The following is a 27460-nucleotide window of genomic DNA, read 5'->3' on the forward strand; positions in this document are numbered from 1 at the left end:
TGCAGCAGTTACGGTAACACTAACTGGAATAAACTACCAGTTCTTTATTCGAACTCGTTTTATACAATAGAAACTCTCCAATGAGATCTAACATAGATTGAGTACCGTCAAGCGGTGAGTTATACAATTTATATTAAAGGGTTTGGCTAACTGATCGAAAGAATATATAACAGATACAATTGAACGCGAACAGCTATGGCAGATAATGCACGAGTACGGTTTACCGAACAAACTACTGACGCGGCTGATCAAAGCTACCCTGGAGCGAGTGATGTGCTAAGTGCGCGTTTCGGGGACACTCTGGAGTCCTTTAGAATGGCGCAGAGGGTTACGGCGAGGGAATGGACTGTCCAGTATGTTATCAATATCGCTATTGAAGGTGTGATCCGGCAAGCGGGCATCGAAACGAGACACACGTAGTCTTCAACAAGAGTAGTCAACTCCTAGCGTTCACAGACGACCTCGACATCATTACTAGAAACCTTGGGACGGCGCAGGCAATCCACGCCAGACTAAAGCTAGGACGGAGGCTAGGAGGATACTGCGATGCAATGTGGCGAGTTCGTATATTTGCGCTCTCTTGTCACCGCTGACAATAATACGAGTAAGGGGATTCAACTGCGTATTCAAACTGGAAATCGTGCCTACTTTTCCCTCCGAAAGATGCTTCGATTAAGGAGAATACGCCGCCGCACAAAGCTGCCGATGTACAAAACGCTAATCAGACCGGCAATCCTCTACGGACTTGAGACAGTAGCTTTGCTAACGGAAGCCATACGTGCACTTGCAGTATTTGAACGAAATGAGTTGCGGACTATTTTTGGCGGAATACACACGGAAAGCGAAGAGTAGCGGAGGCGTATGAATCACGAGCTACAGGCACTACTTGGAGAGATTTCCACCGTATACTTAGTGAAAATTGGGAGACTACGGTGGGCCGGCCACGTCGCAAGGATGCCGGACGACTGTGCAGTGAAATTCGTTCTCTTCAAAAACCCCACCGGCATCAGGAATAGAAGGGCCCACCGTGCTACATGGCTCGACCAGGTTGAAGCCGGCTTGCGTGTGTTGAGACGCGCAGCGAATTGGCGACGAGTAACCCAGGACCGAGTACAATGGAGAGGAATTCTTGATACGGCAAGAGCCACCCCGGCTCTCAGCTGCTAAAGTAAGTAAGTCAGTATTCGTTTGAATGCTCCTTACTATGAACCGGAGAGGTGGAAGCAGTATTATGGCGAGCACCTTAACAGCGAGGTAGCTGAACATGAAGGTGACGATATGGCAACAGATCTTGGAGCACGTGCAGAAGACGACAGAATACCAGCCGCCGACCTCCAGGAGGTAGCAGAAGAGATCGGTCGGCCGAAGAACAATAAAGCGGCTGAGGCTGATCAGCTACCCGGCGAGCTGCTGAAATACGGTGGGAACGCACTGGCTAGAGCGCTGCACTGGGTCATTGTCAAGATTTGGGAGGAGGAGCTACTACCGGAGGAGTGGACGGAAGGCATCGTGTGTCCGATCTACAAAAAGGGCGACAAGTTGGATTGTTGTAATTACCGCGCAATCACACTGTTGAACGCCGCCTACAAGGTACTCTCCCAACTTTTATGTCGTCGATTATCACAGTTTGCAAAGGAGTTCGCGGGGCAATATCAAGCGGGATTCATGGGTGCCCGTGCCACCACGGACCAGATTTTCGCGCTTCGGCAAGTGTTGCAGAAATGTCGCGAATACAACGTGCCCACGCATTTTATTTATTCATTTCACATTTATTCATCGACTTCAAATCGGCGTACGACACAATCGATCGAGATCAGCTATGGCAGATTATGCATTACTACGGATTTCCGGATAAACTAACGCGATTGGTCAAGGCGACGAAGGATCGAGTAATGTGTGTTGTTCGAGTATCAGGGGCAGTCTCGAGTCCCTTTGGATCTAGAAGAGAGTTACGGCAGAATTATGGGCTTTCAGGTTTGCTGTTCGACATCACTTTGGAGGGTGTGGTAAGAAGAGCGGGGATAGATACGAGTGGCACGATATTCACGAAGTCCGTCCAGCTTCTTGGTTTCGCTGACGACGTTGACATCATTACACGTACCTTTGAGAGGATGGCGGAAACGTACATCGGACTGAAAGCTGAAGCTAAATGGATTGGACTTGTCATTAATGTATCGAAAACAAAATACATGAAAGGAAGAGGTTCTAGAGAAGTGAATGCTGACCTCCCTCCCCGGATTCATTTAGACGGTAACGAAATCGAGGTGGTAGAAGAGTTCATGTATCTAGGCTCACTGGTTACCGCAGACAACGAAACCAGCAGAGAAATACAAAGACGCATTATGGCAGGAAATCGTGCTCATTTTGGACTCCGTAGGACGCTGCGATCGGACAAAATTCGCCACCGCACGAAGTTAACAATCTACAAGACGCTGATTAGACCGGTAGTCCTGTGCGGCCATGAAACATGGACTATGCTTGTGAAGGACCAACGCGCCCTTAGTGTTTTCGAACGGAAGGTGTTGCGCACCATCTACGGCGGAGTGCACTTCCATCTGCACTCCGCTGTAGATGGTGCGCAACACCTTCCTCATCGGAACGATGAGGAGGCGAATGAGCCATGAATTGCATCAGCTGCTTAGGGAACCGCCCATCGCTCACACCGCAAAAATCGGTCGCCTGCGATGGGCTGGGCATGTCGTGAGGATGTCGGACGACTGCTCGGTTAAAAAAGTTCTCAATAACGATCCGACTGGAAGGAGACGGCGGGGCACGCAGCGAGCAAGATGGATTGATCAAGTGGAAGACGACCTGCGGACCCTACGTAGACTACGTGGCTAGCGAATTGCGGCCATGGACCGAGTAGAATGGAGACGACTTCTTCGTACAGCAGACGAAACCACGGCCTGGAGCTGATGAACCGGTTCTTGAACCGTTCGTCCATCCTTACTCCACATAATTTGTATTTATTTCTGTTTTGATCCAAGCTCGGAACGGATTTCGAAGGAACCTGTCCGGAGCCTGGAGCCCGCCATATTATCTTTGGGCGAGGCATGAGATAATCACCAATCATTTTTCTGTAACGTACTGATATTTTTGATGAGCCACATGACATACATTACGGATATTGAAATGCCCCTTTTTGGGAACCGGTTCCGGATTCCTAGTGTTCCACTGAGTCCAGGTGGCGCAACCTTACTAAAATGGTCATAGTCGACGACTCATTTGAAAAAATCAACGTGTTTCAAATAAATTTAAAGCATTGATTAAACTAAACAGAAATGTATTGAATTGTTCTATCGAGCCCGCAAATTCTCGATTGCCGATCAAGTGTGACCTTTACACCACCGATGCACCCTTTTATTGGGTAGTCTAATATATGAAGCCTGGGTGCTAATTCCGTTATGCTAATTCCGTTATCGAACCTTCTGTTTTTATACGACAGACTTCGCAACCAGCTGTTAGAATACAGGAGGCCAGTGCGGGGTTTGTGCTAATATATCTAATCCAGTCTAATATATGTAGATAAAAAAAAGTTCTATATGTGCCACAATTTTCCCTAATTTAGTTTGGCGGAGATGGTACGGCCAAATAAGTATATAAGGAAACACAAAGATCAGGACAGCCCTGTGGTTGATTTGCTAAATATACTGGTACCAATAAAAATTTAATATCGATAAATCGGAAACATTTAATCCAGTTGTTAAAACCATAGCGAATAAAAATTGAAATGCGTTTTTACTTTCAGCTGGTTAAATAAACTTTTAACGACTCACGTCAGCACACAGTCAACTGGCCGTCTATCAACGATTGGCTACCCCTCAGCATGATCACCACACGTAGAAAGAGAGAAAGGAGCCCATACTCGTTTGGCTCTAAAACCTTTGAAAGCACTTAAAAGAAGCAAGCAAAAACAAATGAAAATGTAATAATCAATGCTTTACGACTTGACGCCAGGCCGGACAGGGTGTTTACAAACAATCGCGCAGTCGGTCAGTGTAGACAGTAATTCCCGGTTCCCCGCGGCAGAGCCGCAATTATCCAACACTTTTATTTGTTTTAATTAGCTTCTTGCGCCAGCATCTCTTGTCATGCGTGCGATGACGATTTACGGGCTAGGGTGGTCTGAAGGTAAAATGAGTTATCATTGGACTTTCGAATTTCTTGCCAAAATTCTTCCGTTATTCTTGTCAACCCGAATGCATAAATACGTTTTCGTAAACCGAATTCGAATTCAAATACTCGTTGACAAATTAGTCATTTTAAAAACTTTTGAAAACTGATTGGGTATATAATTATATATGTAATAACTTTAAATTCAATTATTCAGTGTTCGCCATTGAATGCCATTTGCAATCGTCTACAAACTAGAATTTCATCGAAATGCTCCACCCTAGTTGGAGTTGCGTATAACAAATTGGTCTGCTGAGTAAAGAGCCAACGTGGGTGGAGTGTAAGGCCTGTAATTAGCTAATTGAAAACGGTGTTTCAATTGTACTTTCGCTGATTCGCTCGCATATCGGCGCGTCATGGGAAAATGGGCGCGAACAGCAACACAAGAGGAAAAAAAACTATTACCTACATAGAGCAGAACTAAAATGTGGATGACTCAACATGTTCACTCCGCAATCACTAATTCGACCGTTGATTTCAGAGAAAAGCACTAATTTTAACTAATCAATTGAATGCTGAAAGTAAAGCTAAGGATTGAGCATTTCTTTTTTTAGCTGCTATTCTGTATGATTGGCTTTGAAGATCTCTATATTTTGGTTACGCTTAACAATTGCAATGTTTGTTATGTCATGAGGCAATTTGTTATTCAATTTTCCACGCTATTTGCTGCTAGGGTTGCTTACAGGCTTTCCCATCAAGATAGAAAGCGAAAGCGGAGGGCTTTGTTTTCATTCCTGGTGCACCCAAGCTATAGCAATAGTATATAAGGCAAAAATAAGTCAACCAGTACACTCGCATGAATAAATTACCGCTCTGCTAATTTCTGTTTCGTTTCTCTTAATACCCGCAGTTGTGTCATTCTCCTGACCTCAATCACCGTATTCATCTATGCCATTATCCTCGGACCGCGTTACAGTACGGAAGCTCTGACCACTTCCAACACCAACATCATTCGCAATGACAACGACGGTGACCACAGCGACGACGACGACCGACTGATAACTCCAGTGCAGCTAATTAGCCCTGAATCCATCAGCCAAAACGACGAACACGGTGCAAGCCCCCCACGTCCTCTCACAGACCAATTGGACTTTGGCGGTCAGCAGCCGGAACCGAAGCGTATGAAATTAAAAGTGTCCACCAAACGACGCAAGGCAGGCCACGGTAGTCACAAATCGAACCGGAACAGTACCGCGACTGGTAAAAACTCCTCCTCCAAACGCAAACGAAAGCCGACGATGCAGAGCGCCTTGCAGTCAGCCGCTCGTAAGGGTCTCGAAGCTATGACGGAGCTGTTCGACCAACGTGAGCCGGAAATCATTAAACGGGGTACGTTGTTTACAGGGAAGTGTTCTTTTCAAGCAATGCCGTTATTGAAATCCTGCTTTTATTTTAGGTGACGTCCTTGACCCTAACGAACCCGGTGCACTGCTATCGAAATTTAGCTCGTCGGACGATTCGCCGCAGGATGTCACCAAGGCAGGTTACGCTGCACTGGTGGCTGCTAAGCAGTTGAAAGAAAGGTAGTAAATAGTTTGTTTATTGTATTTGCGAAGGAAATGATTGCAGCGACAAGCATGACACGAATGAATCTAAGATTTAACGATTGAGGCGTACATAAACAAGAAATCGTGATTGAACAAATTTTGCACAACTAGTTAAATAGCTGCTCTAAAGATTACTTTTTGTCAGTCCTCGTAGCTCAACGGTTACGCAATACCGACAAATCATGTGGGACCAGGTAAAGTTCAGTGAGTTTAAAGCCGATATTAATTCGGATCGAATAAAAATATAAGCCGGTTCAACCCGCAGTTCTCGTAACTTAGTAAGAAGTTACAAACTGGTAATATAAGTATACGGGATGTTAGCCAGCTTGGGATGTTAGTGTAGATATTTTAGGGGATGACAGAGGACCACATATGACGAAAACAAATGCTTCTACGCATATGGTCAAATCTTAATCTTTACAGTGTTATAAAACATTTTTAGTTTTCGGTGCTGTTGTCCCTAAACTAGTTCTGGTTCTAATTAAAGTTAGTTCTAGTTCAAAACTATGCCAGCTAGCTCAATTCTGTTACTTTCATTCGAAAGCTGAGAAAATTTTGTACTGAAAATTGGTACCTCCTACTTCATGAAATTTAGTAACTTTTTAGTAGCAAACAGCTAAATTAGTGTTTCTCAAGGCGTTTTTATCGAATTTTTCCTGTAAAGGTCTGATAAAACTGATTGCTTTTATTCACTAACTTAAAGCGCTGGTATCGTTCTCCAATTCGCTTTTTGACGTAAAACGCCTATCTCTATTGGTTTCGCTTCAATTTAATGTTAAAAGTATAGTGTTAAGTGTTGAATTAGTATATGAAAACTGCAAGAATTCATACATTACGCTTAGCACACTAGGTTATCGCGTGCGACAAACACAGTCTGATAACAATGTTTTTCATAAATTGAGGGTTCGGCTCCACTTTTGCTTGCATGATCTTGCAACGCTCAAACCGCTTAGGTTTATTAGCAAGCAGCAGCTCTTCAACATGTAGCGTAGAAAGAATGCATTTTACCCGGTTCAGCACGCTCTACACCTACAGCAATTTTCCTTGTGCTTACCTTTAGATCATTTCCCTCGATCCGCAAAATTTTATAGTCAATCGCTGACACCACTTGCTGATGATGCTCCCCTCGAAGCCTTATTGAAAACAACGTTCCTTCTCGGAAGCGACGGTGCATTGTTGTACACGTTCCTAAATTAATTTGTGTTCGATTACTTGCATTAGGTAGCCGATGATCAATATATCTACAACCAAACCATACTCCCGCTGGGCTGTCGTTGCTGTACAATTATCAAAGTCATAACAAAGCTGAATGTCCGCGAGTTCTTCAGGAGAATACATTTTAATACTATAATCGTTTTCAGAAACGGTGAAGAGAGACCCGAGAAACCAGTTTCGTTAATTAACAATATTGTTTTCCATGTGCGTCTAATTATGTCCATCGCACGCGGTGATCTAGTGTGCTATGCGTGATGTATGAGGTCGTGCAGTTTTCAGATACTATTTCAACACACAAAACCACACGTTGAAAATGAAATTGCAACGAACCTAAAAGGCAGTTTCACGTTAGAGAACGAATTGTATAACTGTATTAGACACATTCCAGCGTTACGGGACACAATTAGCACTCTTTGTTATCGTGTGAATCGCCTCCTGTTTCACCATTTTTTTGGCAAATACCTTGTAAAATAGTTGTTTAAAGAGTACTTCATTTTCTACTAGAATGCCAGGGATTTGATGAAACAGGAACCGATCTGCATAGTAGGGATAGTCTCCCGTAACGCTGGAATGTGCCATTAGAGCTTTAAATTGGTAAATAAAATCAATCAGTTTCATCGCACCTTTTTAGGATAAATTTGAGAAACACTTATTTCAAAGCTTTTGCTTCTAAACAGATACTAAATTTCATAATTTCATAACACAGGAGGTTTAAAACCAATTTTCAGTACAAAATTTTTTCAGCTTTCGAATAAAAGTAATAGAATTAAGCAAGAGTTTTCGTACTACAGTAAATTTAAGGCAAACAGAACCGAAAACTAAAAATGTCTAATAACTCTGTAACGATTGAGATTTGACAGGATTTTTTCATCAAATATGGTCCTCTATTACCCCCTGAAATATGTGCACTAAGGTACCTAACACCCTGTATATGGACTCTTACCATTCCTTAATTTTTCCACTCTTTACCCATAACACTGCGTTCTATTCTACGAGTTCTGTTAACGAACCAGCTCAGAATTTCCCTGTAAATTCAGTTCAATCATTAATTTTGAGATGGTAGCACTACCGTACAAAGCTCAATTACTTAATGTGATTTTTTCTTAAAAATGGTCTATTGTTCTTTGACAAGTGTTGCTGAATGATAGAAAATTTTAATTTCTGGCGAGAAACATACAATGTGTCAATTGATAGAAATGTAAACGATTGCTATCTGCCCATAGTAGACGAAAAAATCTTGCGGATGACGAAGTGCGGTATGCCGAACTCCAGTTGAAACATGAAAAATTGTTTTTCATGCATGTATCGAAAGAAGAGTGTCCCAGTGATAAACCACTAGAGTATAGTGAGGATATCAGCCGTGTGGTTAAATATCAATAGTCATGAAATTGAAAATATGGGTCCGTTTTTCATATATCGAAGTAAATCAGTCACTAAAAGTTGGAACTGCCATTTCGGAATCGGCTCTTGAAGGTTCATGGATGGCCCGTGGGGAATCTGAGACCAAATTAAAATTAGTTTAACGGGAAATTAGCAGTCATTAACTTTTCGTCGCAGAGCTCAATTTCGGAAGCAGTTTTTGGGCCCTAAAGCTGGATTCTGTTTATAAAAATGTAAATACTGCATTCTTCTTGCCAATCTGAACACTGCGAATATATTTTCATGAGCAGAATTTTCGTTTCAAACAAAAAAACTGCTTTTGAAATTGGCAGAATCGATGACGACTAATTTCACCTTAATGAATCTGGTGAGGTAGTGGAATTAAACGATAGCATTGACGTTTTAATGATTTTTTGAACTTTTTAGTGAATCTTTCTGGTCATTTCTAACTGACATGGCTAGTTTAGTTCCGATTGATCATTTCGAAACTGGTCTGGTTTGATTATTAGACTTTATCTTGGATTCTAAACTACCGTCCCTGATTCTCTGCGAACCAGTTCCATTACATTACAAAACAATTCGAAACGTAACGCCCGCTAAACCATCTACAAGAACTTTGATACCAATCCATATTGCTAGATCCCAAAGGGCCATTTTTGACCTCACAGGAAACTACAGTATTCGTTCGCTAATTGCACGAATGAGGAGATGCGACTAGCGAATTTCGTTTTTTAATTGCACGATGGCTGCCAATATTTATTGTAAAACGTGATGCGTTATCACCGTAAAGAACTCTTCAGAGGCATTCACAAGTGCACTAGATTTTGGGAGAAACATTTAAATCTTTACAAACGAACCAAAAACTTAATGAATAGGTGTCCAATTCGTCAAAGTTTAGCAAAATTTTAATACAAATTTGTTTGTAATATATCTACGTAATGCAGAGAGAGAGTTTTTATTCGGCAACGCTGCATTTTTGTTTATAGCAACCACCTAGGAAACCACTTGTAGTTTGACAGATAACTGTTTTTTAATTGCACGATCGTGCAACTAGCAGACAGTGCGATTAGAGGACGTGCAATCAGCGCATGAGTGCTGTACTCCATTTCATCTCTTTATATGAAAAAAGTCCACAAAATCGATAGTTTTCGAGATGTATTGAAAGATTGTATCTCGAAAACTATCGATTTTACAAAAATTATGTGTAAGCAAAAGTTGTAGAAAATTGATTTCTGAACATGAAAAAAATATGCACTATAAAAAATATTTTACCAATTATTCAAAAATTTGAAAATATAACTTAAAATCAAGTTATCAAAAATATAATATTTTTGAAAATCTTTAATTTTTTTTGAAAAAATAGAAGTAATTTGCAGTCTTTTAAAATTCATTCTGAGATGGAGCAACTTTCATGGACGGACATCGTAGAACAACGACTTTCATGATTTTTTTCCAACTTGGGATTTTTCAAGTAATAGGGTTTATTTCTAATTCTCGTCATAGTAAGTAAAGCCATTCTAATTTTCATCATTTGTTGGATGGATTTAATAAATACTCCAAAAGTTGTTGTGCTGATATGACTAAAACACATTTACCTTCCGATCCGTAAACTTTGAAATCACTGAAAAGCGATTATGAAAGCATGTTATTGAAATTACGCAACTGACTTTATTTCTTAAATTCGTCGTACCGTTTTAAAATCCGTCCATCAAAATTTTTCATTGTCCGAACTAAAAATCACAACAATGTTTACGAAGCTAACGCGCATGTATTTATGTAGGACGCCATGACAAATGTTATTCTGCAAAATTTCTGCAGGTCAGGCAAGTTTTCCTGGCTGTAAAATAACGACACAGCCTTGCGTGAGTTATTTTCATTTGAATGTCGGAAATTAAAACGATTAGTCGACATTTTCTTTTTTCATTACTTTCCCCTACCGTCCCTCCATCAATTGTAAAAACCATTATTTCAAAAAATATTAATATTAATGCCTGACCGCATTTCAAGGTCCAAGACTAAAACACGAGTTTGGTCAAAGATATCACTGTAAGCTCTTAAACTATTTTGGTAAAACTCTACCGATATAAACAATACTTTCAACTATTTTTAGTCAAAGTTTCCGTTATGTTTACTCACGTGGTAAAAAGTTACTGTCCAGTTTTTTCGAATACAGTTTTCAAAATACCCACAACTCAAAAGCGAAAGGTTGAATCAAAAAGGTGTTCGGATAAGTTGTAGGAAATTTAATGTAGTTATTGGTAATTCTATAGAAACAGTGGAGCAACTGGAGTAACATATGAAATATGAATATTTCGAAAGCGGCTGCATTGTTATTTGTATTATAAATTCATATATTACTTGAAAAATCCCAAGTTGGAAAAAAAGTCGAAAGTCGTTGTTCTACGAAGTCCGTTCATGAAAGTTGCTCCATCATAGAATAACCTTTAAAAGGTTGCAAAGTACTTCTATTTTTTCCAAAACAAATTTCAAAATATTCATAAATGGTATATTTTCAAATTCTTGAAAAATTGTTAAAATATTTTTTTTAGTGCATATTTTTTTCTTGTTCAGAAATCAATTTTCTACAACTTTTGCTTACACATAATTTTTGTAAAATCGACAGTTTTCGAGATAAAATCTTTCAAGCATAATACACATGAAAATAAATACGCCGTTTTTAAAAATGAGTTTTGAATCAAAATGGTGCCAAAACCTGTGAAAGGTGCATATATCCTCATATCCTAACACGTTTGTAAAGTTTCATCTGTATCAGAAAGGTTCCAATTTTGTCATTTACCTATTTCACGTGGAACTGCTCCATACTTCATACTTCTTAGTGAAACCACCATAAGAAATAGTTACGATATAACAACCGAAACGCTGTAGAGTAAGGAGGGGTAAATGTGCGATGCGGGTAAGAGTGCGATTCAGTGATTTATCGGTGCAGATTCTGAGTAAATTTCCTACATTGGCATGGATGGGTGACTACTTTGACAGCTTGAATCTAACGTAAACTTTGGTTGCTTACGATGCATAGTTGCTGAGTTATGTGCAAATGTTATTTTAGGGCGGTTTTGATGTAATTTTTTGTTATACGGCAAATACAATATCAACAGGAGGATATTACTTCTTGAAAATTTGTAGCAGCGTTTTACATCACTCACATATCTGTTTTGAAAATACGGTGAAAATAATCAAAATATATTTCGCTTTTCCGTAATTTAATCTAACCCCGTCAAGCGCCTAGCGGGGTAAAAGTTCGATTCACGGGTGGAGCAAAAGTACGATTCTTGGGCAAAAATGTATTGCTAATTATATACAGCATAAGGCACTATATTACAGATACTAGAAATGAAAAATCTGCAGAAAACTGTGTGCTCTACAGATGTTGGCCGAAGAAAAACAATGTGTTTCCACTGATGAAACAAAAAACAAACGTTTTAAAAAGTTTCGATCTAATGGAGGCTGCAATACATCAGCGTAAAATAGAAAAGGTGCAAATTGAGAATATCCCTTACCGAAACATAACGCATATTGAAGATAATATGGTTTTGTTAGCTACTGCTGGGCTAATTTCATGGATTCTAGCTTCGAACTTTTGCCCCGTGGTATTCGCGCTTTTGCCCCGTTAGTGGGGTAAAAGTGCGAATCAGCACTTGATCAGAAGAAAGAAGAATTTATTTTGCAAAACATTATTACCGCAGATGATTTATAGTTGAATGTGAAGACATTGAGTTACTGCATCACTATAAAATATATTATGTTGTTGTCCTTCTTTATATCTCACGAAAATTAACTACAAACATCGCACTTTTGCCCCGCCCTACTCTACTGTTTCACTTCCAGTTGCAGATTAGCTTAATTATATCAACTTTGCCTTCCCAGGTTTAATTTTTATATGTCACCAGAATGTGACTAGACTGCTTGCTCTCTCATGGGTTATGTAAATGGACTTCTTTTTTGGGGTTAGTCTTTCTCTATTTTATTTTAAAGCTTTACTGATTTAAATATTATGTAATTGAACTATGTTCGATACGACGTGCACGCGTTTTACTTGGTTTTCCGAAATACTGAAAGCACAGAGAAATGCTGAAGGGCTATGGGCCCAGAACTTTTATATAACTTAGACAACGAAGTAATAAAACGCGAAGAGCGAAAAACGAGAGAGCTTTATTTGACATTTTAATACACGTTTAATGTGAAAGTTCAATTGCGTTACACTTTAAATTTATTTTGACAAACAGAAAGTGCTCGGTAGTACATCAAAAAAGGGTTAGTACCGAATGGCCGAAACGCAAATAGCCGAATTTCAATAACTATCACAGAAGCTTGAAATTGTATTCGGCCGAATCCCTATTTCCCTTTATTATTTAATGGAAAAATCATTTAATGGATAAGTTAGTTGACAAATAAGCCGCGAGTGTTCGCAGGTGACCTACCGTCGGAAGTGCAGGCCATTGCGGGGGTCAGCCCCCCCCCCATCCGCAGAAGCCACTTCTATTTAGGTGCATGCATTTTCCTACACTGGGAAAATTTTTCGTATAGTTTCTATGTGGGACACATATAGATTTTTGCAATGTGCCCAGTAAATGATCTTTATGTGCCAAACAGTTATCATTTATGTGCAAGCGAAAAATTATAATTTTTATGTGTGTAATTGCACATACTATTCATAGGGTAGATGATCCATTAGTTGCGCCACTAAGCACAATATAACTTCATTTTGCTTGTTTATTGAGGTATACGCTTCAATTAATGCTTGTGGGATATAAATTTATCAAATACAAGGTATTTATCACAAGGCAAGACAATTGCTTTCGTTGTACGAGAAGCTTTATAAAGAAAAAATGAATTTTCCGATTCAATTATTGTTGTACCATTGATTGATTTCGTACCAACAGTTGCGCTAATGTTTCCTTAATTAAGTTTGATGTTCCTTTAATTGTGTTATTCCATATACATTGCTAGGTTGCTAAGTGAAAAAACATCGTAGCAAAACTATAGATGAGCGCCTATAGTCTTGCGCTCCAACTGCGCATTAGATTTGGGAAAATTGGCATTTTAGCAAATAATGCTTTAATTTTAAATGGTGTAATCTAACTACCAATACTTCTAAAAGCCTGTTTTATATAAAGAATGTAATTGTTTTATCTAAAATGCTACGGTGACGAAAATATGCATTAATAATGAATAGTAGCGCAACTATTGGTACTACCACAACTATTGGATCAACTACCCTACGCGTATAATTTTTATGTTCATTTCTGGTAGGATCGTGTTTATATGCGGCTCACGATAATCATATGGAATTTCATATGGAAATTTACTATTAGTTATGCGCAGAATGTTTTGAGTGTAGGTTTACTGACTAGTAGGGATTATCCCTTAGTAGAATCCGAACGAGCGGCTGTGAGTAAGGACAGCATTAGTTCTATCCTGAATTGTTACGTAGCTGTTTTGGAACATTCGAAATATTATTAAAATGACGGCCATTTTTTCAAAATAAAGGTATTTTTCATCAAAAATCAGAAATTGAGAGCTGAAAACATATTTTAGCCAAAACGGTCCTCTAGATTCTGAAATACACGTACCGCCACTGAAAAAACATGGTTTCGAGAAAAGCGCGTTTAAAGTATTGTACAGTAATGACTTCCCTTGAGGTAGGGTCTTTTTCTAATTCCCGTCGTAATAAGGAAAGCCATTCTAATTTTCATCATTTGCTGGATGGATTTAGTGAATACACCAAAAGTTCTTGTACTGATTTGACTAAAACACACTTACCTTCTGATCCGTGAACTTTGAAATCACTGAAAAGCGACTATTAAAGCATATTATTGAAATTACGCAAATAACTTTATTGCTAAAATTCGTCGTACCGTTTTAAAATCCGTCCAACAAAATTTTTAATCGTCCGAACTAAAAATCACAACAATGTTTACGAAGATAACGCGCATGTATTTGTGTAGGACGGCATGACAAATGTTATTCTACAAAATTTCTGCAGGTCAGGCAAGTTTTTCTGGTTGTAGAATAACGACAATGCCTTGCGTGAGTTATTTTCATTTATGAATGACGGAAATTAGCACGATTAGTCGACATTGTCTTCTTCGTCGCACGAAAAAACGTAGGAAATTTGGCTGGTAGGACTTCTTTAATGATAAAAAGCATTTAAATAGATCTCAGCTCACTTTGATTGATTGCGTATGATAGACAACTAACTAAAATATTAGGGAATAACTAGTTTTGCATTGTGTGTCATAAAAAATGCTGATATTTTTAATAATTTGTGTTCGATAGGACGGGAATAGGCAATTACGACGATGTAGCAACATACCCTAACTCCACAATTATTTTCAACGAGATTGGATAGCGAAAATTTCTTTGAACGCAACATGAGGTATGAGCCTCCCGAAAATGAAAAAAATCGAATGTAGGGTTCTAATAAATTGTTGATTGCGTTCAAATGCTCTACAAATTTCTTCAGTATAAATAAATACACATGCATATTGATGATAACTAACACAGTGTTATCAAAGGGTTGAATTATGTTTCGAAGACCTGTTATTTCTATAATGACATATAAGATGGTATAACAAAGGTTAAAGAAAACCAATAGATGGATTGAATCGGGTGTTTAACAGTTAATGTCGTTCTAACCGACCGGTGCGTCATGTATAATTCTCCTTCGCTACAGTTTCGAACCTTAGGAGGTTCGAATATAGGAGAAACGAACCCTGATCCGATGTGGGGACCACACCTCATCCCTTTACTAATTCCTTTATGTCAAGGAACATGGTTGCCAAGTTTGATGAAGAACCTGCCAGGCGTTCCGTAGTTATGGCAGTGTACACACATTCACTTTTATGTACCAGATGAAGAAGATAATATCCCCCGTAGTACAATAATAATCTAATTTCGAACTACATTTTTAACCATTATTTAACAATAGTTTAACGTGTTTGTGTATTAAGCTTAGGATGGCAGACCCACTTATTCTTGTCTAAACACAACTGTCATGTTTTTGTCACAATTATATCTGCAACATGTCAAATTTTTGGTACGAAACAAATGTTCACCTATTTAGTCAGATAAAATACCGTCATCCGGGGATACTTGCAACACTTTTGAACTCTAACTTGGCATAACTTTCGAAGTTTACAGCTTGTGCCAACATTTGCATAGTGGTTGGTACTTTTGAATTATGATTATGAGAAAAAGTGACTCTGTAGAAAGAACGGAAAACAGGGGTGTTGCAAGTTACCCTGTACACGGGGTTACTTAAAACACTATTCTGATTTTGCGTTCTTCATGAATATAAAAGTGCTTTAAAACGCGAATGGCTATTTTTAGATATTTTGATGGTGCAGGCAGTAATACAAGAGACACTAGAGGCACGTTTACCTTCCCAACTTCATCTTTCGCATTTTTAAAGATATGCGGAGAAAATGTAGCATGTACGCGATGTACCGAATCGCCTGAAGGCAAATTAAATTTTACACAATTTTCGATTTTTCTGTAGATGACGGAAGAAAAAATAATATCGTACAGATTTGCAAACTTACCTGGTGCATACAGTCTATTAAGATAATTACAGGGGCTAGACAAAATGATCGGGACAGGCAAAATTTTGACGAAATTCTACAAAATAAGACATTTTTAAATGAAACGTTCAGATTAATCGTTCCAAAAATAGCAGGACAATCGATTCTTCCCTGCAACATATCAGCAGCAAATAATGCTCTTACGACGTTCCTTCGCACCTGAAGTGTCTCCAAATGGATCAATTGGCATCGTCTCTCGTAACTCGGCAATCGGAACGGATCTAGCCAAGGTAGAGCGCACAACGTAAAAAGCGGCGTTGAATCGACTCAATTCTGGCCATTCCGTTTCGATAATACGGATGCCAGATAATGGATCGTAACAACCGGCCCTGTAAATGTCCTGTATTCTAACAGCTGGCTGCGAAGTCTGTCGTATAAAAAACAGAAGGTCAAGTTTCGGTAACGGAATGTAGTACCTAGGCTTTGCTTTGCCGGACAATGGAACCGTATTCGAGAGTCGAACGTATGAGCGAGCAGTATAAATACCTTGAGACAATATACGTTGGTGAAACCTTTAGCAATACGAAAACGAATCCTAGAGTTCTGGATGCTTTGTCCACAATGTAGAAAATGTGCCGTCTAAACGATAACTGACTGTCCAAGGCAACGCCGAGATCCTTCACTTGGTCGACACATTGGATTTCAGTACCATTGAGCTTGTAGTTGGAAATCACAGGTTGACGGATTCAGGCGAAAGAAATAATGGAGCATTTTTCAGGATTCACGAGCATGCAGTTCAAGTTACACCTATCCATAAAGGTGTCAAGCTATCGTTGAAGATGGATCGCATCGACCTTGGAGTGAATCCTCATGCATTCAGATCATCGGCGTAGGATAAACGAGGGCCTATACGAACGTGGTTGACACCATTGAAGTATAGCCAGGAAGATTAACGGTCCCAAATGACTGCCTTGTGGGATTCCAGACGAGGCCGAAAATTCATTAGATTGCCTTCAACCGTCACAATCAATTTACGACCTGCGAGATAGGAGTTAAACCAATGCAACACACTTCCGCCGATACCGAGTCTTTCCAATTTCGCAATTGCAATAGCATGATTGATTTTGTCGAACGCCGCAGATAAATCAGTATAGATGACGTCCGTTCGCGCACGATCCGCTAAGTTTTCCGCAATGTATGATGTGAGACACAGGAGATTTGCAGTGGTTGATCTACCTGCGATGAATCCATGCTGATCATCACTTAGGTAATGTTTGCAGTGGGACAGCAGCGGAGTCATGATTACAAGCTCGAATAACTTCGAAGTGGCGCTCAATGATGAGATTCCACGGTAGTTATTGATGTCTTTCCGATCCTCTTTTTTATGAACAGGAAACATATGGGCAGTCTTCTATATAGACGGAAATACCCCGCTTGAGACGGAGAGGCTGTACACCAGCCGAAGGGTGATAAGTAGGTCAGCGATGTGCTTCCTCAAAAACTCAGACGAGATACCATCTGGGCTGGCTTTAGTCGAGGATTTTAACGTTGAGGCGGTTCTAGAGGTCATTGTTTCGTCGATGTTGAGAGTACTCAGCGTATTCCCAGTCATTAGCGTAACATTGTAAACAGCCTGAGAACCAAGATTTACTGTTTGAAGTTTGGCGAATGTACTATCTTAGGTGCAAGACGATCGATTGCGTGCCCAATTAAGTGCGGAAGAGTCAGTCCTGTGTTTTCGGCGTCGTTACAGTCGAGAACACCAATCCAGTCGATAGTAGCGAAGAATTCGGCAATGCTTCGGTGATCAGAATTCCGAAAGTCGTACGAAACAGGCGAGATGATTTTCAATTGATCAGAATGGTGATCGTGAAGGGCTAGGATGAGTTGAGGGTGGTACAGTTTTTGACATATCCCCGCTTACTAGCTTAAGCAGAGGCGATTGGCAACATTTCCAGCAGTTGATTTACTGAAATGGCCATATCTCGGTAATTTTTCGACGAATGTCTGTTCTCTTATCATCAATCGACTGGAAATGAAGTCTAGTTTTGGGATAGTCTAGTTTTTCAATCAAGCCTGATACTAGGCTATATACCAGCAGCATGGCGACTAGTACGGGTCACGTTCATTCCGAAGGCTAATAAGAAGGATAAAACTTCACCAAAATCCTTCAGGTCGATAAGCTTTCCTCTGTTGTGTTAAAAGCAATGGAAAAAATAATTGATGAGCATAATGAAGTCATCATATTTAGCCCAAGATCCTTTGAGCAAATATGAATTCGCAAATCAAGAAGGCAAATCTTCGATAACAGCAGTACAAACTGTTGTAAAAAAATTAGAAAAGTCTTTTGAAGCGAAGCAAATTTCACTAGCTGCCTTCCTAGACCTAGAAGGCGCATTTGATAATTCATCTCATAATTCAATGATTACGGCTATGACGAAACGTGGTTTCGATATATCCATTATCCACTGGATTAGCGAAATGTTATCAAAAAGAGAGATATCAGCAAACCTTGGAAGCTCATCTATAAGCATTAGAGCAGCAAAAGGGTGCCCATAAGGAGGCGTAATATCACCTTTATTGTGGTCTTTAATAGTTGACGATCTTCTTCAAAAGTTGACAGCGCTAGGCTTTGAAATAATTGGCTTCGCAGATAATATAGTCATAATTCTTCGAGGAAAATTTGATTCTATTATCGCTGACCGAATGCAAATGGCTTTAAATTCGATTTCATCATGGTGTGATAGGCAGGACCTCAGCATAAATGAATGCCTATAAAACTACTATCCTACCATTTAAGAGAAGGAGAAAATTTACATTAAACAACATCAGATTGAAAGGAACACTTTTAAAACTTTTAGCAGTAAACAAAGCTACAAATGCTCTATGGATATGTAAAAGAACTTTTGGTATGCAATGGGGACTGAAACCGAAGATGATCCATTGGATCTATTCGGCTATTGTCAGACCCAGGATTACCTATGCCTCGTTGGTCTGGTGGCCAAAAACGAAAGAGAAAGCTACCCAAAGAAAGCTGGAAAGACTTCAAAGGCTAGCCACTCTCTCAATAACAGGTGCAATGAGCTAATGATGAGGTGCTATATACTTCCATTGCATCAGTTTATACAATTAGAAGCTGAAAAGAGTGCTCTAAGGATCAAAAGATCAATGAACCTCTTTGAAGGTGATCTAACAGGTCATCTCAATACTCTAAAAACTATTAGTAGTAATCCTATTGTAACTAATAATGAAGATTGGATCGAGGAAAAATACAACTTTAATCGAATATTTCGTGTATTTGAGCCTAGACGTGATTCTTGGGAAGATGGTGGTCCCGATCTTCGTCCAGGCTCGACAGTTTTCTATACAGACGGTTCAAAAATGGACAATCAAGTTGGAGCAGGAGTGACTGGCCCAGGAATAGACATGTCAATTTCTATGGGCAGATGGCCAACTGTATTCCAAGCTGAAATACAAGAATGTACGATTGTGTGCTTGCGCAGGAACTACAGACAGTCAATATATATATTGATTTTATGTGCAACGTAAGAACCATAATTGTTGTGTCTAGTATTCGCGTTATAGACATTCAAATATATGCATCATGTCCGACAGCCAAGCAGCTCTAAACGCTCTCAAGTCGGCAACATGCGCATCAAAACTTGTCTGGGAATGTATTCAATCACTCCAAAAATTGTCTTGTCGTAACCAAGTCAACCTGTACTGGGTCCCAGGCCACTGTGGAATCGATGGAAATGAAAGAGCTGATGCGCTTGCAAGACTCGGATCATCTCATCAATTAGTAGGACCAGAGCCCTTCTGTGGTTTATCTGCTTCTGCTTTAAAAATGGAGCTAAAATCATGGGAATGTACGAAAGTGGAATCAAATTGGAATAACACTTTCAATGCTAGGCAGTCGAAACGTTTCATCTCTCCAAACGTTTCAATGGCTCGCAAAATTCTGGAGCTCTTAGCATTTATACTGGTCTTATAACAGGACATTGTCCGAGTCGATATCATCTGAAGCTAATGGGAAAACTTCAAGATGATATATGTCGCTTCTGTGGCATAGATAAAGAAGACTCGGAACACCTGTTATGCCGATGTCCGGCAATTCTCAATAAAAGATTAAGGTTCTTCGAAAGAGGGCTGTTAGAGATCACCTCTATCTAGGTTTATTTATTTTCCTAGATCTACTGACCTCTACGACTTTCCTTCAGTTGGGTCACCCCTGCGAAATGGTACTTTCTACGAAAAGATTTTCCGTGAAATGGTACATCCCACGTAAGGTCTATATTCCGCGTTATGGTCAACCGAGAATTGATGTTCCGCAAAATGGTATTCGGCGAACGGTGTCGAATATTTAAATGCTATCAGCTTTATTTTATCAGGCTAAGCAACGGGGGGAGTTGTTTTCCACTTTACTGTGAGGAAAATTTGTATATTAAAACACCCATGAACTCCCGAGAAACTTGCAAAACTCGAGATTGTGACAAAAGCCATCCGAGATTTACGATTTATGTACAACACAGATTAATTTGTGGCAATTCGAAGTTTGTCGGGTCAGCTAGTTATGTATAAAATTGTTAATTTCTTGTTAATGAACTGCACAGAACTTTGCACTTGTCTCTATGACGTAGCCGTAGCCGAAGATGTGTCGTACAGCAGCCTACGCAATTTTCAAGGCAAGTGAGATCTATCGCGCTAATTTATAATATAGTTTTTAGATTCATTTCATGTGAAAACATAGTCTTTTTTGTAGAATAAACTATGTGGATACTTTCAAATAGGTATGTAGTTCGGATTAAATTATATCAAAGGTTCAAATAAGTAAATATTTTTGTATCCTTCACTGACCTTTGGTTTTCAATTAAACCCACGCAGTTCGGTGGTGAAATTTCCATTTTATGCGTTTTTGTAATAGCAACGCAAATAGCAATAAAGAGCATGATAATAATAGGGACGACATTTGCATACAGTATTGAACAATATTTAATCCGCGTGAGGCGCAAGGGAAAACTTGTATTAGATATGTCTGCCCATTGTCGACGATACGACTAACAATCGACAGTGTGCTTCTCGATGGATTGTTCGTCGTGCTTCGTCATGAGAAATCCTCCGTCGAAACATTAGCCGATACGGGCTAGGCAATAGTACCTACTGCTGCATTTGCATAGTGATTATGGTGCCGTGGTATTAAAGTATATTGAAGAAATGAATGCGTTCGTGTCTTCTTGAATGGTCAAAACGACCACGTAGCGGTTGCGTTATTCATGCTTTATGTTTCGAAATTTGAAAAACTGCGCACATTGAGGGATGTGATAAGCATGCGAATGCGTTTTGCATCCTACAAGGGCGCTGTTAGTAAATATTGTAACCGCGGATGATGAAAACAACATTTACGTGTTCGAATTTGTCCTAATTCACAGGCAAATGTCTGCGGACGTTCGTTGATCTGGCCATCGGGGACAGAACGTTTACTAGAGCCGATCTATCAAGTGAATGTAAGACGAATCGTGTCCGTGTGCTACATGAGAATGTTTACCTAGACCATTTTATCGTCGTTTTCAGATTCTCATTGCATAACGCCCAGCTGAAAGAAGATGCACCTTTCACCTTTTCTACTTTCGCCTTTCTTTACCACAAAGTCGGATCGGGCGAATTACTTATGATGGTTGCGCAACCGATTGTTTCGTTGGTTGGTAATCTGTCGGTGAATCACTGTATTGCCCCTCGCCGCTTTTCCGAAACCCGATCGGCAGATGTCTGCGATGGCTCAGTGCTTCGTCGAGTTCACATAACTACTTGCTGGGCTTCACGTCATCACGCTCGGTATGTTACAGCATATCCACATCTTGCTCCTCTTTCCACGGGTACAAACTGCTTCCTATAGTGCTGCTTTTCTGGCGAAACTGAATCATCGAAGCCGCTTTATTTGCCACGAGCAGCGCCTCACTCGATCGTAAACCTACAACAATAGGTTTAAGCTAATGACACCGAATTCGGAGATTTCTTGTTTCTTTTCAAACTCATAAACTTGAATAACGCAGTCATATACAATAATTTTCACTGCGCACATTGCCTTAATTCGTAATCGTACAACAAGCTGATGTTTCGAATGTCGAAAGCGAAGTAATCGGAAATAACTTTGAAAATGAGTCGCTAAAATTATTGGTTTCAAAACTACTAATGGAGATAGTGATGCTTTGTTCAAACATTGTAATCATAGAGGCCCAATTTTCAACGAATTAGAAATCCAATATCAGTTCTGGGAATTTAGATTGAGAGCCTGCAAATAAAAACTGAGTTTAACGACGACTGGTTGTATACATTTTGCTGTTAGTACTTTTTGCAACCAACCTACCAATAAACGCAACATAAAACGGATCATACCCTAACCGTGGCCCACGAGCAACACATTTTATTGTCGCAAAAAAAAGTTTAATCGAATGCATCCATATCGGGAAGCACACATAACGGATGCGAATCCAACTTTCTCTTCCTTGTGGTAAGAAACCAGTGAATCCTGGCGACCTGGCATCTCATGGGCCCGCACTATCTGCAAAAGTACCGAAAGCCGCACGCGTTCATACGCAATCGGTATCCATTTCATTCGTGGGACGTATAACATGGTGACATATCGACCGAAAGACGAAGGGTGCTGGCCCGGCCTGCGTTGGAAGAGTTCAAGCTTGTTACATAACCTAACATGAAATATGAGGAGGGGCAACCTAAACGGCTAACTTCCAATCAAAAGGCCACAGGCCGAATTACGTCACATATAACCGACAATGGTTGACTCTGCTACTACACTTCCCAAATTTTGTACACAGCTTTAATAACCAGCGAAACTTTGCCGCCTAATGATGATTCGTTTGGTACAAAAGCCACACAACTTGGAGTACAATGCACACTGGGAAGGCATATGGTTGTAATTAGTCAATGTGCCACACCCCAGAAAGACCCGTCAAGACTTTTCGAAATTTTCCATCTTGCATCGGGTGGTTAGATCCCACGCCCTGTGGCTTTCTTATGAGCCTCTTTTTTCTCTCTTAACAGTAGAAACAAGCGCGCATTTATCGAATTGAAAGAAATTACACGAAAGAAGATACATGTTGATTCTCATCGCAGTTGTAGCAATTTTACTTCACCGGCGCTCATATCTACAACAATGTTATTTAATCGGCCAAATCTCACACGCTGCAGACCGACTATGCGATGAATACTATGTTTTAATTGCACCTGGTTTGCCAAACAATATCCAGCGGAGGCAAATTCCGTGTAGTAACTTTTGATCATACATATAATTATTGCCGGCGAATAGATTTTCCACCGTGGAAAAATGGTTGTCGTGGTTGGTAAACCTTACAGGATGGGTTAGGAAAGGTTAAGATGCAGTACCGAGTGGATTCCGTAAAGCAAGAATAAGCGCTGTGCAACCTTGCAGAGTTCGACTCAATAGGTACTTTACCCAGCAAACCACAAATCGTATATCAATTTATGAAAATCATCTTAAATGTCTCTAAATAAAATCGAAATCGTACACAAAGCTTATTAAATCGCACTCTAGTTTATATTCAATCGTACAAAATGATGACGACTGATTTACATACGATTTTCATCACAGAATTGTATAGCATTATGGAACTAATCATGTTGAGTCGGATCTCATCGTATACAAATACTTATGAATGTGATTTGTTTACGAATAATCTGCAGTAGGGGAAGGACGGTAAAGACGGACACTGCGGGAAAGACGGACACTTGTCATATTTCATAAACAATAATTTTTTGAAGCAAATCAATGATGGGAAACGTTTCTATAGACTGAATTAACACTTTTGAATTAAACTGCCGATTTTTAGCAGCGCAGCTGTCAAATTTATAAGCAAAACAAAGAAAAAATGCGTATATACGCTAACCGATGTAATTTTGTGTGTGAAGAAAATAGCTGGTAAATCGTTTAAAAACAACATATTCATGCTAAACCGACGGCATTGCGTTAGTTTGATCCTTCACTGAATATCCATTGGAAACCTAAGGAATTTTTGAATATTCAGTAAAAAGTTATTGAAGTTTGAAAAAATGGTATCCAAGTCGGTTAAGACGGACACCCAATGGTAGGGAATGACGGACACACAGATTTTGAATCCACTTTGCCCAACAACTATTTAACATTGCAAATACTTACATATTATATATGTAAAAGTAACCAGAAGTCATATAGCAGTTGGAATAGGCCAACTTTTAGAAACGATTAATTCGTCACCAATTAAAATATTGAAGGGAACCATTTTATTTTCTCGCTCAAAGGGGGGGGATCGGGAAGGGTGTTTTCCCAAACCAATTATTTCCTAAATACATGATGAAATATGTTAATCTTGCTCAATACTGATAATTCGACGACGCGTGACACCTTTTCGCGAGTGTCCGTCTTTCCCATATCAAGTGTCCGTCTTTCCCGCCCACGCGCAGAAACTTTGATTTATACATGCTGTTTATAATATTAAAAAAAGTTTAAATTTTGGAAGAAATTTTCCAGCACACGTTGTAACTTTATTAGACAGAGACTTAAAGGTTCAGTTTGCGCGAAAATTGCGATCAATACAGTTATATTTGAGTAGATATTGAGTCTTTACCTTAAGGTGTCCGTCTTTACCGCCCTTCCCCTACGTATATCGCCTCCAAACGCATATGCTGGTTTCATGCATCTAGTGCGTTTTTTCAAGATATATATCGGTACATATTTCTCATTTTTCACTTTGATATACGTACGAAAATGTTAGCTGGGTAGGAACTGTACTACGTGATAAAAAATTTAAAAAACAGATATTCAAACACAAAAAACAGTAATTTATTCCGATACAATGAATATTATTTACGTATGCTCCGATAAGAATACTGCCCACTTCAACATAAAGTGCTGCAAAAAAATTGTATACTTACACCGAGGATTTACAGTTGTTTTGTTCGTTTAGTAGCAGACTCCAAAATTATTGTAGCCATTTTGAGCGATCAACTCGAGCTCCGCTTATGTCGGAAGCTTTGTTCCACTTTCTCTCTGTTCCAGTTACCGACAACTCTTCCAAATTCTGTGTATACGTCCTGTTACACATTTCAGGCAAACCTTTTAATGTAGCATAAACATCAGCATATTATATATGCCTGACCGCATTTCAAGGTCAAGACTAAAAACACGAGGTTGGTCTATTTCATAGGAACGGTGCCTTTTCCCGAAATCCCGCGCTGAGAATCGCGGCTAACACGCTAACAGACGAACAGCGTCACGCGCAGCACCTTGTAAGTCGCAAGGGCCTGCATAGTGTTGTCGTTCTGCCAGTAAAAACAAGTTAGATTAAAACTTCTCGGTCGGTGGTTTCTACAGCAGACGGAGGAAGAGGAGCAATTAGTGTCTAAAATAACCCAACCAGATACGTCGCTACCTTAATAAGGGGGTTGTGCAGACTCCTTTTGTCCAGCGACTATGTGGTTCAAAAGTACATGAGTACCAGCGAGCCACATGCCCTGGCGGGTCTTCCCCACCATTCCCAAAAATTTTCATTATTTTCCCCTACCGTCTCCTCTTTAACTGTAGAACTACCATTTCAAAAAATATTAATATAGATGCCTGACCGCATTTCTATGTCAAGACTAAAAACACGAGGTTGGTCTGTCAGTATACCACATTTTTCCCAAACGTAAAATAAACAATTCAATACATTCTTTCACAGGTTAATTATAGAAATTTTTGCATTATTTATATATTTTGTGCAATCGTTAAATTTGTTTTTGGTTTACTCACATATTTTCTCATATGAAGAGAAACAGCTATTCGTTCTGTCATCTACTTACTTACTTTAGCAGCGGAGAGCCGGGGTGGCTTTTGCCGTTACAAGAATTGCTCGCCATTATACTCGGTCCTGGGCTACTCGTTGCCAATTCGTTGCGCGTCTCGCCACACGCAAATCGGCTTCAACCTGGTCGAGTCATCTAGCACGTTGGGCCTCTCTATTCCTGGTGCCGGTGGGGTTCTTGAAGAGAACGGATTTCACTGCACAGTCGTCCGGCCGCCTTGCGACGTGGCCGGTCCACCGTAGTCTCCCAAGTTCCACCAGGTGTACGATGGACATCTCTCCAAGTAGTGCCTGCAACTCGTGATTCATACGCCTACGAAACTCTCCGCTATCCGTTTGTACTCCGCCAAAAATAATGCGCAACATTTTTCGTTCAAATACGGCTAGTGCACGTATGTCCTTCGTAAGCAAAGTTACTGTCTCAAGTCCGTAGAGGACTACCGGTCTGATTAGCATTTTGTACATCGCCAGCTTTGTGCTGCGGCGTATGCTCCCAGATCAAAGCATCCTGCGGAGGGCTCGATTTCCAGCTTGAATGCGTCGTTGGATCTCCTTACTCGTATTATTGTCGGCGGTGACCAGAGATCTCAAATATTCGAACTCATCAACCACTTCCAGTTCATCACCATCAATAGTCACTGTCTGTGGAAGGCAAACGTTGCTTTCTCTGGAGCCTCTTCCTACCATATATTTGGTTTTCGACGCATTTATTTGTAACCCTATCCTCCTCCTAGCGTTCGTTTTTAGTCTGGCGTAGATTGCCTGCGCCGTTCCAAGTTTTCTAGTAATGATGTCGAGGTCGTCTGCGAAGGCTAGGAGTTGGCTACTATTGCTGAAGATCGTTGACTTTCTCGTAAAACTTGCGCGTGTCATTAACCCGGAATAGTTGTTCCAGCTCCTCACGATCTCTGTCCTCCTTCTGGCGCTTTTTCCTCCTCAGGATCGTGGTCAAATCATTCCGCGCTCGTCGATACTCTCGTTGATATGCTTAGATAGTTTTTCCAAGCTCTTTGTTTCTTCTCTATACCTCTTGTTGGCACTCCCCGTCAAACCAATCATTTCGTGCACTCGAGGTTCCCACTCCTAGCACCGCGGTTGGGGTCTCGTTGACGGTCGAGCGTATCATACTCCATCCATTTTCGAGGGTCGAAGCATCTGGCTCCACAGAGGAAGACAGCGCTTAATGGAGTACTTACTTATGTGTCCATGTCCGCCGGTCCGGCAGAACAAAGGGATGAAATCAGAGATCTCCACTGCTGACGGTTACCCGCCATGGCTTTTACCTGTCGCCAGGACAGGTTCTCGTCTACAGCCCGGATGTCGTTGGCTAAGCTCCGTCGCCATGAGCCTCTGGGTCTGCCTCTTCTACGCTGTCCTTGTGGATTCCAGTCGAGTGCTGCTCTGCAAACCTCGTTCGCTCCTTTCCTCAAGGTGTGTCCGATCCACTTCCACCTACGCTCACGAATTTCTGTGGCTATCGGCCGTTGATGACACCGACGATGGAGTTCCTCATTGGATATCCAATTATCAGGCCACCAGGCACGAATAATATATCGCAGGCACCGGTTAATGAATACCTGCAGTTTTTGCGTTGTCTCCGCTGAGACGCACCACGTTTCGCAGGCATACAGCAGTACGGATTTAACGTTTGAATTAAAGATTCGGGTTTTCGTACGTAGAGTGATCTGGTTTGAGCGCCAAATGTTTCGCAGACCTGCAAAGGCACCCCTGGCCTTCCTGATCCGTGTGG

At 40.3% G+C, this 27460-nt stretch overlaps 1 protein-coding gene across 1 annotated transcript in view; it reads left to right on the forward strand.

The window, feature by feature from the left end:
• The first annotated feature begins 3578 nt into the window (after positions 1-3578).
• LOC128745689 (uncharacterized) overlaps positions 3579-27460 on the forward strand; it is a 66383-nt gene continuing 42501 nt past the window's right edge. Inside the window, exons 1-3 of the mRNA XM_053842767.1 lie at positions 3579-3595; positions 5024-5502; positions 5570-5696. Coding sequence (XP_053698742.1) covers positions 3579-3595; positions 5024-5502; positions 5570-5696 — 623 coding nt within the window. The remainder of the gene's footprint in view (positions 3596-5023; positions 5503-5569; positions 5697-27460) is intronic.

Source organism: Sabethes cyaneus, chromosome 1 (genome assembly GCF_943734655.1).
Source record: "Sabethes cyaneus chromosome 1, idSabCyanKW18_F2, whole genome shotgun sequence".
NCBI lineage: Eukaryota > Metazoa > Arthropoda > Insecta > Diptera > Culicidae > Sabethes > Sabethes cyaneus.